Genomic DNA, 13165 nt, shown 5'->3' with positions numbered 1-13165 from the left:
TTGGTCATAAAGGTCATGGAAGCAATTGGGGCCAATTCAAAGATGTAGAGAAACAATGTGCTCTCAAACGAAACATACTGGCCTACCCGAACACCCTCCATTGAACATTGTCTATTTTTGGACATTTTTCAAATGACCTCAACTTTTTCAAGAAGGTGGGCATGTCCATAGTAGGCATCCATGTCAGATTTGAATGATTTCTGATACTGTATTCACTTTTCGACATATTCGACCATTTTTCGACCTTTTTATCGAGAAAACTCCAGAAAATGAAAAATTTACCGAAAACCAAAACAACTTGGCAAGGTGTCTTGAATTGGTTATACAAGGATATGAAAAAATGGGTTCATTTGATAAATGTTAAAAACATGATTTCAGACGGACCCTTCCGCCCTACCCGAAAACCCTCCATTGAACACTATCCATTTTTGTACATGCATGAAATGACCTCAACTTTTGTCACCAGGTGGGCATGCCCATGGTAGGCACCCATGCCTAGTTTGAACGAATTCCGACATTGTATGCACATAGTGTCACGTCCAGCCATTTATTGGCCTTTTTTCATCGAGAAGACTCCAAAAAATGCAAAATTTGTCAAAAACCCGAAAAAATGCGTGGTGCCTTAAAATTGTTCATAAAAGGCCATGGAAAAAATTGGGGGCATTTCAAGGACCTAGAAAAACAATGTGCTCTCAAACAGAGCCTACTTGCCTACCGAAACACCCTCTGTTGAACATGGTCTATTTTTGGAGTTCTTAAAAATGACGCCAACTTTTGCAAGAAGGTGGGCATGCCCGTGGTACGCATCCACGTCAGGTTTGAATGCTTTTCCGGTATCATATGCAAGTTCCGACACATCCAACCATGTATCGTCCTTTTTACCGAGAAAAATCCAGAAAAGGCAAAATTTGTTAAAAACCAAAACAACCTGTCATGGTGACTTGAGTTGCTCATACAAGGTCACGGGAAAAAATTTGGGCCATTTATCGGATGTCAAAAGAATGCTCTGAGATAGACCCTTCTACCCTATGTGAACACCCTTCGTTGACATTGTCTATTTTTAGACATGCATGAAATGATCCCAACCTTTTGCATAAGGTGGGCATGCACATGATAGGAATTCATGCCTGGTTTGAATGAATTTCAACACCATATGCACATTGCATTCACGTCCGGCCATTTATCATCGTTTTTTGAACAAGAAAACTATATAAAATGCAAAAATTGTTGAAAACACAAAAACACTTGGCATCATGCCTTCAATTAGTCATACATGACAATGAAAAAATGGGATCATTTGAAGAATGTCAAAACAATTGGGGCCATTTCAAAGATGTCGAAAAAAAGTTCACAACTAAACAACTAAGAAATGTCAAAAAAGTTCATCGGTGTAAAAAAAGTTCACATATTTGGGTAAACAGTTCATGAAAATTGGAAAAAGTTCGAAAAATATGAAAAAAGTTCAGAAAGTATCAAAAAAGTTCACAAGAAAAAAATTTCATGCATTTGCAAAAAGTTCGAGCCTAAAAAATTCACGAATTTGGAAAAAAGTTCACGGATCTGAAAAAATTTCAATAATTTGAAAGAAAAAGTTCATGAAATTTCAAAATAGTTCACAAAATTAGAAAACAATTCAGCAATATGATAAGAAGTTCACGAAAATTGAAAAAAATCGTGAATTTGAAAAAAGTTTACGAGCTAAAAGTACGCGAATTTGAAAAAAATCATGAGCTAAAAGTTCATGATTTCACAAAAAAGGTCACAGCTAAGAAATTCATGAATTTCATAAAATAGTTGTAGATTTGAAATAAAAAATCATGAATTTTAAAAAGTTCATGAAATTGGAAAAAAAAAGTCTGCGAATTAATGAAAAAAAAGAAAAAACAGAAAACTTAAAAACAGGAAGAAAAACTAGCAAACAGGAAAATAAAATAAAAATAATGCATTGCTTTTCATCGTTATATATATCACATAAGAAGCAAAAAAGGAAGTGGTCATACCCGTATGCGTATACGCTCAGTGGGTATGATATGTGAAAGGTCCCAATTACCCTTTATACATTTAGTGAGGGGGTTGTACCGAAGCGGGACTCCTTACTTTCTTACACATGCACCAAGCTTGATAAAACAATATCGATTTATCACATCTACATAATCTCCGTTGTCCAGCTACTCCTCATACGAATCCTTCATGGGCAGGCATGCCTGACACTCAGATCGATAATTTGACTCCCCGCCTCTGGCCTTCCACAAGTGTTCCCTCGTTCGTACCTCCACTCTCCCTCAAATTCTGCATGTTTTTTCTCAAGTGATGTTCTTCTTTGTGCTCTCAAATGAATGCAGGTTTCATTGTGTTCCACGGGATTCACTGGATTTCTCATTCTTCTACGTAAATTGCAACATGAGGCACTGCTTTCACCTTCAATTGTTTCTTCCCTGAGAGTATATTATTCATGAATGGCACCATGTTTGTAATTGCACATGACGCTAATGGTTAAATTGTTTGTTGTGGTATAATATTCTTTTCTGCTTCCCTATTGTAGATAAAGCAGATGCATTCAAACTTGTAATTTTGACTCTGCTTCTACAACAATTTTGATATATACACAGTGTGTTTTCATGACTGCTATGAACGTTAGTTATGCAAACATAATTCCAATGAATGCATGTGCTATTGGAGGATGAATTCAAGCTCGGTACTGCTTTGTTTGCTGCTTCTACCACATGGTATTCTTCCTAACAGCACATTCTATGGAACTCTAATGTCAAATGCACAAGTTATTATCTGTGCACTGTTATGCCTCATGTTAATTATCTTGCGAGGTGGTTTCATATGTTGGTATTCTGGAGTAATTGCTCCGGGTGGAACTGACTACTCTAAGTCACCACTCCCTTCTTGATTTCAACCATGTATGTGACAATCTCCATGAAGTGGAAAGAGTGGAGTGAAAATGATTGGTCTACTGATGTATCATGCTTTTGAGCCGACTCCTATCCTATGTTTGCGCAAGGAACGATGTCCAGCTGCAGGAGCTCATTGCACGTCAGAGGATCCAATTGGTATACCCAAACCACCAAGATGACCGGTTAATTTTGGAGCTAGCCAATCATGTGTAGCAGCCCTTAAGATAAGTACTGCTATATATATTACTGAAGTCCGCAGTCGGGTGACCTCTCAAAAATGTGACTCTGCACTACTGTAATCTAGCTTCTTCCTCTCTGCTTGTATGGGTTGATTATAATTGCTTCTTCATCATATCAGAAAAATGGCATTTGCTACTGCGATCCTATGTGGCGATTTGATCAATGCTATTGTATATTGGGATTGTCATGTTAAGTTTCGAGATGCTACTATCAAGTTATGCATTTTTTGCATGTAGTAGTACAATCTCCTCGAATATCAGCTTGTGTGGTGTTGCCCTATGGGTAACTTTATCTCTACAAGCTTATCTCTGCATCAAAGATTGTTCTCTCGCTCAGATGCCAACAAATCATGTTACCATCTTCAAATATATATAAACAAAGTTGTTTAATTGCAGAACATTTGAATTGTATAGATTAGCAGTATATATCCATAATTTCAGACCCCAAAAAGGTTCAAGGTTTTTATGTGAGTTACTTGTTCTGTACAAAAGCTAGATCTCAGGCTGTCAACATTGTCCAATTTCATGCATATATAAAAAGATTATATTGTTATAGAATAATTTTCTTATAGGATAATTATCTTATAGATTAGATTTCAGGCGTTCGATATTGTCCAGTTTTATGCACAAATTCATGTACTGGATAAAATTTGTGTCCAACGACACCTTTTATGTTATCAAAAATTCTGGCCAACGGTGACTTGCATTGCTCCTGAAGTGTACCAATTATTACATCATGCTGTTTATATCACCTTGATGTTTCATTGTTGATGAAAGGAACCAATTTAATCCTCAAGTTTTTTCCTCATTCTATCGGGGGATAGCATGTTATTAAAAGATGTTTTGCATCCCTATTTATTTTTATAAATGCCAACCATTTTAATTTAAAAATGTACGGGTGCAGCAACGCGCGCCATTGATGATCTAGTTTGTATTGTAATTGAGCACCTTTGATATATATTTTCTGAATAAATTGTTGTGAGATTAGAATTGAGCTATTCATGTTATTCTTTTACCATATTTTGTATGACATTTGGATTAGGTAGAAAATAAATTAGAGTGTGCACACCCTTCATTTTATTACTGGGTCCACCAATGGATCACACACACCATAATTGTGGAGGATGAGGGTGATGGAGTTCTCCATGGTTTTAATTTTCAAAACATGGGTGATCCTATCCAGCTTTCGTAGCAGAATCTGACGACATTTGAGGGTTTTCTCCAAATGCAGGATCCGCAATCGAGAAACTCATGAGCAGCTCCAGAACAATTTGGGTGAGCATTTTTGGGCGTTTCATATAGAGAATTTAATTCAAACTTGAACTATTTTATTTCAAAACTTTTTTTATTGTAATATTTTTATTTAAATTATTGTTGCATTGGAATATTTATCTTTCTAAAGCTTAAGAATTGTGATATTTCTCTTTGATTGAGTACTTCGGGTATAGAAAGAAAACACTATGAGCAGTCTGCACTTGGTGGCCTCTGTCCGCGGATACGTCCAGGTCTGTTTTGGAGATCCGCGTTGGAGTTGCCTTTAGCTAGGTAGATGAGAATACCGAAATCTCAAATAATCAGCCAAATAACAGTTACCAAAAGAAAAGAAAAACTACTTTAAAATGAAAGCCATCAAAGCGTGCTTAGTGGAAGTTATCTCAACTGTCTCCCTTTGGAACTGTGCTAAATCTGAACGTGCCCTATAATATAATGAAACACATGCGCATGCATTAGAAATTCAACCCTGCTGCCCATGAACTGGCACACTCCATGTTACAGGACAAATGGACAATTGCTAGGTACAACGCCCATGCAAAACAGTTCAAGAACTTGCAGGGCATGGCCGGTTACGGATCTCTAGTTCCGATGCATGTGTCAGGTTTCTTCTCACATTCATATGCCGGATATACACATGTAGTATTTCTGCTAGACTTGCCAAAACAGAGCAATGGTGCTGCATTTCCACATGTAAAAGGGGCAATCATTACTATTCATCAAAATGACAGAAATGTAAAAAAAAAAAGGCCTTCTCGCTGGACCAAGCATTGCAAAAATGGTGACAACTTTGTAGTAGTAGTAGTAATTTACAAAAGAGGCTCTGAAGCTAGAAGAAAACTGATCTTACAAGCAGCAGCACCAGCCGAGTAAGCGTTTGGGCAGCAATAAGCGCAGCCAAGGTTGAGAGCATGTGCAGCGTTTCCATACTACGATGATGACTCAGAATCTCCTTCCTTGAACACCTTCACCCAGTTATCAACGCTGTCGATCACTTCACCGGTCTTCTTCAGGTAGCGGACCTTGGTGCCATCCTCGAGGATTTTGTGCCCAACCCTACTCGTCACGTTCTTCTCCTTTGAGTAGAGCATCATGTTCGAGCTATGAATGGGGCCTTCAATCTGACAAAAATAATTCCCCAAAGTCTCGTCAGAAGATAATAATTACGACACTGAATCTATGTTCTTGCCAGGTAAATATGCGAGCATACAAGGCAAGAGGAATGGAGAGACGAAGTTTTCAGAAAAATACTACTGACCATGACAATTTCACCCGGTTCATCCTCTGTGCCTTTCTTGTGCTTTGACTTCAAGTTCAGATCCTTCACTATCACAGTGCTGTTGTGCTTGTAAAGCCGTACAACTTCTCCAACTTTACCTTTCTCACGGCCTGCGATGACCTGCACTGTGTCGCCGACCCTAACATGCATCTTGTGCAGCATAGGAAGACTGTTTGGCTTACACTTCTTCCGTTCCCACCGCTTAAGCTGTAGTGGAGAAGGATTACTGACATTTAGCAGCAGCTAGCTGAGAAAGTATGAGATGATAAACCCAGATTGGCACTCACCCTCATTTCAATTGGGCTTGTCTTGGCCATGAATCTGACCTGTGTATCAAATTTATGCACAGCTTGTTAAAGTTTCACATGAAAAGAACATATTGATTCGCTTCTAAGAAAATACAAAAGGACAGATTTATCGTTTATGTTATGTTGCAAAATCACACAGACGGCCACCACAGACCAGGTAAGAAACTGTAGGGTCGTGCTATACTTCTTTGCATGAGTTTTTCCTCTCCTTTTCACAAAAATGTGTCTCACATAAGTACCAAAGATCTGTCTGTATAACTTAATTAACAGCTATTATCTTGTCTCAGCTGTTTTCCGTGCACCATTTTGGGACAACTACATTCAGTATGATTTCTAGCCTCCTTTTCCTATCAGTCAGGAATTAGCAATAGTGAAATTATTATATGAAGAGGGTAAAATAGGCTATGTTCAAGAGGCAAGACACTGATGAGGACATAGAAATGAAAGCATGTGTTCAGTATAATCAAGTGCCATTTTGGGTTAAAAAACTGTATTCAGTGATATGCTTCTGATACACTACGAGCATGACAATCATTTGTCATAGCCTATCTTACGAGAGAATCGAGCTGCCCGTTAGTTTCCATCATCTTTTACTGACAGAATGAATACAACATTTGTTTCTGACAGTCATACTTGATATGTGCCAGCAGAATAGAACAAAATAAACTTGTCCATGGTCTCATTAGTTGTGACAAGAGAATAGATCAGCGGAAATAAGCATGGAAATTTTATCACCGATTTAATCTAAAAATGTTACTGCCACTAGATTGCAACAAACTGGAGGTACACCGTTTACACCGCCCACGGCACATTTGGCACAACCAAAATTTGCAGCATAAACATAACTATTCTGTGGCGGTGACCCTACTCTAAAACAATTTGCCCAATCGACACTCACACTCAAAATCTAGGAATTCGAACATTCTCCACTCCCACTCAATCCATCCTCACAAATAAATTTGGGACAAAGGCAGCAGAAACCTCCAGCACAACAGCGAGCAAGGCAGAACCGGCATTCACCGTCGCCGTCATGCATTACCATTTCCACCAAGCTCTAGACTTGCAAGCCGAGACGCATGGCAGGCAAGAGGGGATTTAAGGAAGAAAGGGGGGGAGGCGGCACGGGTTAGTGATTACCCCAGACGGCGCGGCGGAGAAGGTGGCGGCGAGCGGGTTACCCCAGAAGGCGCTGGTGCTCGCGGCCGAGACGGAGAGCGCCCCCATGGCGCCCTGCAGCGCCGCCATGCCGGCCATCGTCGCCGTTCCCTTCCTCACTCACTCGCTCGCAGAGAAGCAGCAGCAGCGGCCAGCGGATAACGAAGCGGCTCTGTGCTCCCGGACAGGATAACGGAAGGAAGCGCCTCTTGCTAGTGGTTTATAGATGGGCTTCGATGCTAACGGGCCGGGCCTTCGGCCGGATCTTATGGGCCGAATGGGCGCCGGGTATCCAGCCCGGCCCGCCGGCCGCCCGTCGTCTTCCTCGTGGCGTCACGCGTCGGCCAGCCGTCGGCGTCACGAGAGGGACGCGGGCGCCGCTCCTCCTCGGAGCGGAACCACGCCACGAGGCCACGCGGCACCCGGGACAGCCGCTTGCGTCCCCCGGACTCCCGGAGGCCCCGCCGCCGACGCGCGCAAGCCAAGCAACGGTTGCCGCCGAGGCAAGCAGCAAAGCCGACCCCCTCCCCCTCTCTTTCCCCCCCTCCATTTTTCTACGGATTGCCGGCAAAAAGCTCCCCTCTTCATCCACGGTGATTTTTCCGCTTGGGCGGTGGCGGTGGGCGGCGACGTGGATGGATCAGCTTCTCGCCCCTTTTGCGATCTCAGGGCCCCAACGCACGGAGAGGGGGGAGGGTGACGTGCCATCTCCGATATTCCACTCTCCTAAATCCCAATCATGGCGTCACCGCGGCAGCTTCGAGCCCTCCACCAAAGATTCCGAAGCCTATCCATGCCGCCCCAACGGCCGCGTTTCTCTGCATTATTTTGCCACGAACCATAGGATATACATGCTACATGTGCTGATCTGCACTACATTCCCAGGCAGTTAGTCAGTCCAGCGAGCGCGGCCGCTCGCTCCACCGGATCACCATCGCCGGATCGACCCCGTCCCTTTCCTGTAACTACCATGGATAGTTGTTAAATCGTTGCCCGGATTGTTCCTGCCGTGCAAGCAAGACATTATGTCTCCCATGGGATAAGCGTGAGTGCGACTGCAGGGGGGCTGTTGAGCCCCTGATCTTTATTAGGATTCTTGCCTCTCTTCTTTATAATTCGTTGGGCCTTGAAACAGTTGCTGAGTATGGATGGGACATGTTGTGATCAACATGTAGGCAGATTGTTTTGTCAGCATGCGGCGTTGCCAAACGAAATGGATAACAATAGGTTGTCTATTTTATTGGACAATTGCCGTGGTCATCACTTAGCACCATGTCAATGATAAATTACTCTTAATATCTTGCGGGGATCAGGTTGGCACTTTAGTAAGAAAAAGGCACCATCTTGCTAATAATGGGGCCTTCCCTCCATCTCCATGCTGGTAGTTATGTAAGAACTTGGCACAATTCTCAGACCGGAGTAGATTCTGAAATCCCAATACGCTCCGGCTTATCTGTGCAGTCATGGTCCATGAATCCTGGAGTTTGAGATTCTTACGCACAAGCAAGGGTTTCCTTTGCTTCACTCATGCCACTTCACAACAGGACGTGTCAAGGAGTTCACTTCTCTTGCTGATCAAAGGTCCAGCTGACAGAGATAGTTCAGCCTATTTGGCCTCCTTGGGGTTACTTAGCAGAGACGCACGTTGATGGGCTTCAGAGACAAGTGAAGCTCATCCCCCAGTTGCCTCCCACGCTCACCAACTCGCCGAGGTTTATATATATATCTTAGCATCATGTCTGGTACTCATCCATGGAATAAAGACATGAGTAGTTAGAGCTTCAAACTGAAGGAAAAGCCATGGGTGTCTTGACGCTGGTTCATATCCTTGTCAGCTTTGCCGCCTGTGCCGAGGCCATACGGAGAGCCGACTTCCCCCCTGGTTTTACCTTTGGGACTGCTTCCTCGGCTTACCAGGTCAAGTATTGCGAAAACACCCATCTCTCTGATTTCAGCCGTTCTGTCTTTAGTTACTTGTCTGATAGTTGTTTCTGGTCAATATTTTACCAGTACGAGGGTGCTGTCAATGAAGGTCAGCGTGGACCTACGATATGGGATACTCTCGCAAGTCGACCTGGTACAGTAATGATGTGATTTGTTGCAAAAACTACTCTGCTCTGAAGATTATAACTGAATGTCGTGTTTTTCTTCTGCAGGGAGGGTGATAGATTTCAGCAATGCAGACGTTGCCGTTGATCACTACCATCGCTACAAGGTAAGATAACCAATCAATCTCTTTTTCGTTTACATGATTTAGTTCATTCATTTATTATGCTATATATGTAGCTGGAATTTGAACTCTTCCTTAATCATTGATGTTGGGTTCGTAGCATCCTGTTAATCCAATTTTGTTAGATAATTTCCTGTTGATCCAGTGATGCGTTATTGATGGTAAACTTATTAGAGATTATTTTATCAACATGTAAGAATGTCCCCTGATGCCTGCATGCCTGCACTCTTGAGTCCTGACACCTGATAAAATTTGCCTGCCTCACATTTTATCTGCTTCTAGTAATTTAGAAAAAGATGGAACGGCTTGTGCATTTTCAAAAGATACTTGATATCTCTAAGCATCAATGTATTAACTAATTAGCATTTTGTTGCTAGTTTCATCTTGTCCTTTCTGTTTTGACAGTTGAAACACTAACTTAATATATCAAACTACAAATCCACTTTTCTACTAGCATGGTGTTTCAAAAATTAAAGGCAGCAGAAAGACTATTTCTAAGGTTATTCTGAATCTGAGATGTCATTTTGGTTCTGCAAGAAGGTTTTTTGAAATAGAGCCTCGTATTTCTTATATCTGTCCAATTACTAGTATTCTTAGACTAGGTTTATGATAAAATGAGAAGATCAGCTACACCAATAAATTATCTATAGCTGACAAGCCTAGCACTGACTGGCAGGAAGATGTTGACTTAATGAAGGATATTGGCGTGGATGCATACCGGTTCTCTATCTCATGGGCACGCATCTTCCCAAGTATGTCTCAGGTAAATTCTGTTCAATTATATTTATGTTCTTCACTCTTCCCCCTAACTGTATAGATGATTGTCTTTCCAGATGGAACAGGCAAGCCTAATGAAGAAGGGTTGAGTTACTATAACAACCTCATAGATGTTCTATTAGAAAAAGGTGATCTGTTTTCCACATTTCAGTGTCTGCACAATGCAAGCAGCTGCCTACTTCCATTTTTATGATTATATATCCATTTTTAGTTTTTCTGTATCTGTGCATCAGGTATACAACCATATGTAACACTATTCCATTGGGACCTTCCACAAGCACTGGAGGATAAATATGGTGGCTGGTTAAACTCGCAAATCGTGTATGTAACACTGTTGCATGACCTTCTTCAGATGAAGCTTTCTTGCACAATCTATGTCACATAAAAGTTCTTTATTTTCACATGAAAAAACTGGTTTGGTTGATCCTGACAGATAAATTACACAGGGAGGATTTTGTTCGCTATGCCTCTACTTGCTTCAAGGAGTTCGGAGATAGAGTGAAGCACTGGATCACCATTAATGAGCCCCATAACTTTGCAATTGACGGCTATGATTTCGGCATCCAAGCACCTGGGAGGTGTTCCATTATATCTCATTTGTTCTGTAAGGAGGGTACATCATCAACTGAACCCTATATTGTGGCTCACAACATACTCTTAGCTCATGCTGGTGTTTTTCATGCTTACAAGCAACATTTCAAGGTAATCCATTGCAAGCACATCCTTAAGTAGTGTTTCTTAAGAAAAGAAATGAACGCTGTTATGTGCTAATTGCAGAAAAAGCAAGGAGGCCTCATAGGGATCGCACTTGACTCCAAGTGGTATGAACCATTGTCGGATGTCGATGAAGACAGAGAAGCAGCAGCACGAGCTATGGACTTTGAGCTTGGATGGTGAGACAATAAGTACCAACTTTGATGTGCGGACATCAAGTTAATTTCTGTAGATAGCTTTGTTCCTGTATTAACTTGAGAATTTGTGAACCTGATTACAGGTTCTTGGATCCGTTAATGTTTGGCCGCTACCCCGCTTCTATGCAGAAACTTGTAGGCGACAGGCTACCTCAATTTTCAAGTCAGGAATCACAGTTAGTATCTGGGTCACTAGATTTTGTAGGCATAAACCACTACACGACATTATATGCTAGGAACGACAGGATGCGGGTAAGGAAACTTGTGATGAACGATGCTTCAACCGATGCTGCTGTCATCTCAACTGGTCAGTCTTGACAGATGAAGATATCACAAACCTCCTAATGCATTTTCAGTCTTACTAACTTCCTCACCGCATGCGCTATGCAGCTTACAGGCATGGAAAGAAAATAGGAGAAACGGTATACTTGCAGCTTCATATTTTCTCTAAACTTTCGTTGGTCATCTTATATGCAATCACATGTTTGATTGGCAATACATGTTTATGTGTGGACTTTCAGGCAGCGTCGAATTGGCTGCACATAGTTCCCTGGGGCATGTTCAGCCTGATGAAACATGTTAAAGAGAAGTATGGGAATCCACCCGTGTTCATCACTGAGAATGGTAGGTAGCTGCGGATTGTACTGTTGGCAGACGATAAAGATTTTTCTCCTTGGATAAACAGTCAGTGATGATTAACAAGCTGCTTATGGCAGGCATGGACGACGCAAACAGCCGGTTTTCAAGGTTGGAAAATGTCCTGCAGGACGATAAGAGGATACAGTACCACAACGACTACATGTCCAACCTCCTAGATGCTATAAAGTAAGATTTCAACTCTCTGTGCCGAGTGAGAACTGAACCACCAACATCGCTGATGATCATCACCTGTTGAGCTACGGTACTCAAGTGCTGGATATGCAACCTGAATGAATGGCTGCAGGAAGGAAGGGTGCAACATCCAGGGGTACTTCGTGTGGTCGCTGCTGGACAACTGGGAGTGGAACTCGGGGTACACGGTGCGCTTCGGCCTCTACTACATCGACTACAACAACAACCTGACGAGGATACCCAAGGCGTCCGTCGAGTGGTTCACCCAGCTTCTGGCCCGGAACCGGAAGACCGCTGCCGTCATGTAGATAACAAACAGTACAGTGGTTCTTCAGTCACCGTTCCAATTGTGCATAGTTACCATATACACACATCCGTACATACCTTATTAGGAGGCAAAATTGTAACTGGAGAATTCCCTACTCGACCGTCAGCAATGCCCTCGACGTGTCGCGGTTGTGCTTGTATAGTGTTGTTACAGAGATCAACAAGAGAACTGTACATCCCATCATTTTTATTAGTGTATGCGGATAACACTAAACAGTGATTCTTCAGTAACCGTTTCAACTGTGCATATTACACATTTTTTCGATAAAAGGCGATTTTATTATCTCAAATGTAGCATCAAGCGGATACAAAGCATTATGAGCAACACCCGGCCTCTGCATAATTAGGATGCACACGGCCCAATATGAGGGTCTGACAAAAATTGATGAAAAAAACCGATAAATGGGCAACAGTAGAGCCCTATAGACCGACACTATGCCTATGTTGATGGAGGTGGTGGATCGATCCGAAGGTTATGTCGCCACCCATGTTGGGAAAAAACCTCCATAGCCACCTGCTCCAATCACATACACACCGCCTTGAACAGCGGTTGGTCCTCCGGTCGTTGTAACATAGACCACATACGTAGCAATTGCGTACACCGGAAAATAACCTGTAGAGGAGAAGCATTTCTTCCATTAAAAACAAAATCATTTCTACATAGCCAAAGCGACCAAATTAAGGCATACGCTCCCACCTTTATTAGAGTTTTGAACCTATTTGAAATACCGTCCAACCAATGTCTAAAAATATTGGCAACAGTTATGGGCGGATACAGATTTGACGCTATTTGAATGACTGACCACGTAGAATGTGCAACCTTGCATTGGAAAAGGAGGTGGATTGTCTCGTCATGAGTACAAAAACAACACTTCTTACTCCCTTGCCAGTTGCGTCGTGCGAGATTGTCTTTGGTTAACACAACCCCCCTAC

The 13165-nt window shown here is 42.1% G+C and overlaps 2 protein-coding genes across 4 annotated transcripts; one reads left to right on the top strand and one right to left on the bottom strand.

The window, feature by feature from the left end:
- Positions 1–5184: 5184 nt before the first annotated feature.
- On the bottom strand, positions 5185–7380 carry LOC123148951 (50S ribosomal protein L24, chloroplastic). Its single transcript, XM_044568477.1, has 4 exons — positions 7139–7380; positions 5981–6019; positions 5673–5900; positions 5185–5535 (listed from the first exon to the last, which is right to left on the bottom strand). The coding sequence occupies exons 1-4, from the start codon at positions 7253–7255 to the stop codon at positions 5344–5346; spliced, it is 576 nt and encodes a 191-aa protein (XP_044424412.1). The 5' UTR covers positions 7256–7380; the 3' UTR covers positions 5185–5343.
- Positions 7381–8826: 1446 nt separating this feature from the next.
- On the top strand, positions 8827–12463 carry LOC123148950 (beta-glucosidase 25). 3 transcript variants are annotated; one of them, XM_044568475.1, is made up of 13 exons: positions 8828–9073; positions 9167–9233; positions 9313–9371; positions 10063–10138; positions 10220–10291; positions 10397–10484; positions 10610–10865; positions 10941–11056; positions 11158–11381; positions 11465–11496; positions 11596–11698; positions 11791–11899; positions 12018–12463. In XM_044568475.1, exons 1-13 carry the CDS (start codon positions 8957–8959, stop codon positions 12211–12213), a joined length of 1515 nt encoding a protein of 504 aa, XP_044424410.1. In that variant the 5' UTR covers positions 8828–8956; the 3' UTR covers positions 12214–12463. The 3 variants fall into 3 exon arrangements, with proteins under 3 accessions (XP_044424409.1, XP_044424410.1, XP_044424411.1); XM_044568474.1 differs by having other exon boundaries at positions 8827–9073; positions 11465–11698; XM_044568476.1 differs by having other exon boundaries at positions 8992–9073; positions 10063–10149; positions 11465–11698.
- Positions 12464–13165: the final 702 nt, after the last annotated feature.

The sequence above is a fragment of the Triticum aestivum genome, chromosome 7A (genome assembly GCF_018294505.1).
Source record: "Triticum aestivum cultivar Chinese Spring chromosome 7A, IWGSC CS RefSeq v2.1, whole genome shotgun sequence".
Lineage (NCBI taxonomy): Eukaryota > Viridiplantae > Streptophyta > Magnoliopsida > Poales > Poaceae > Triticum > Triticum aestivum.
This window is presented reverse-complemented; position numbering and strand designations above follow the sequence as displayed.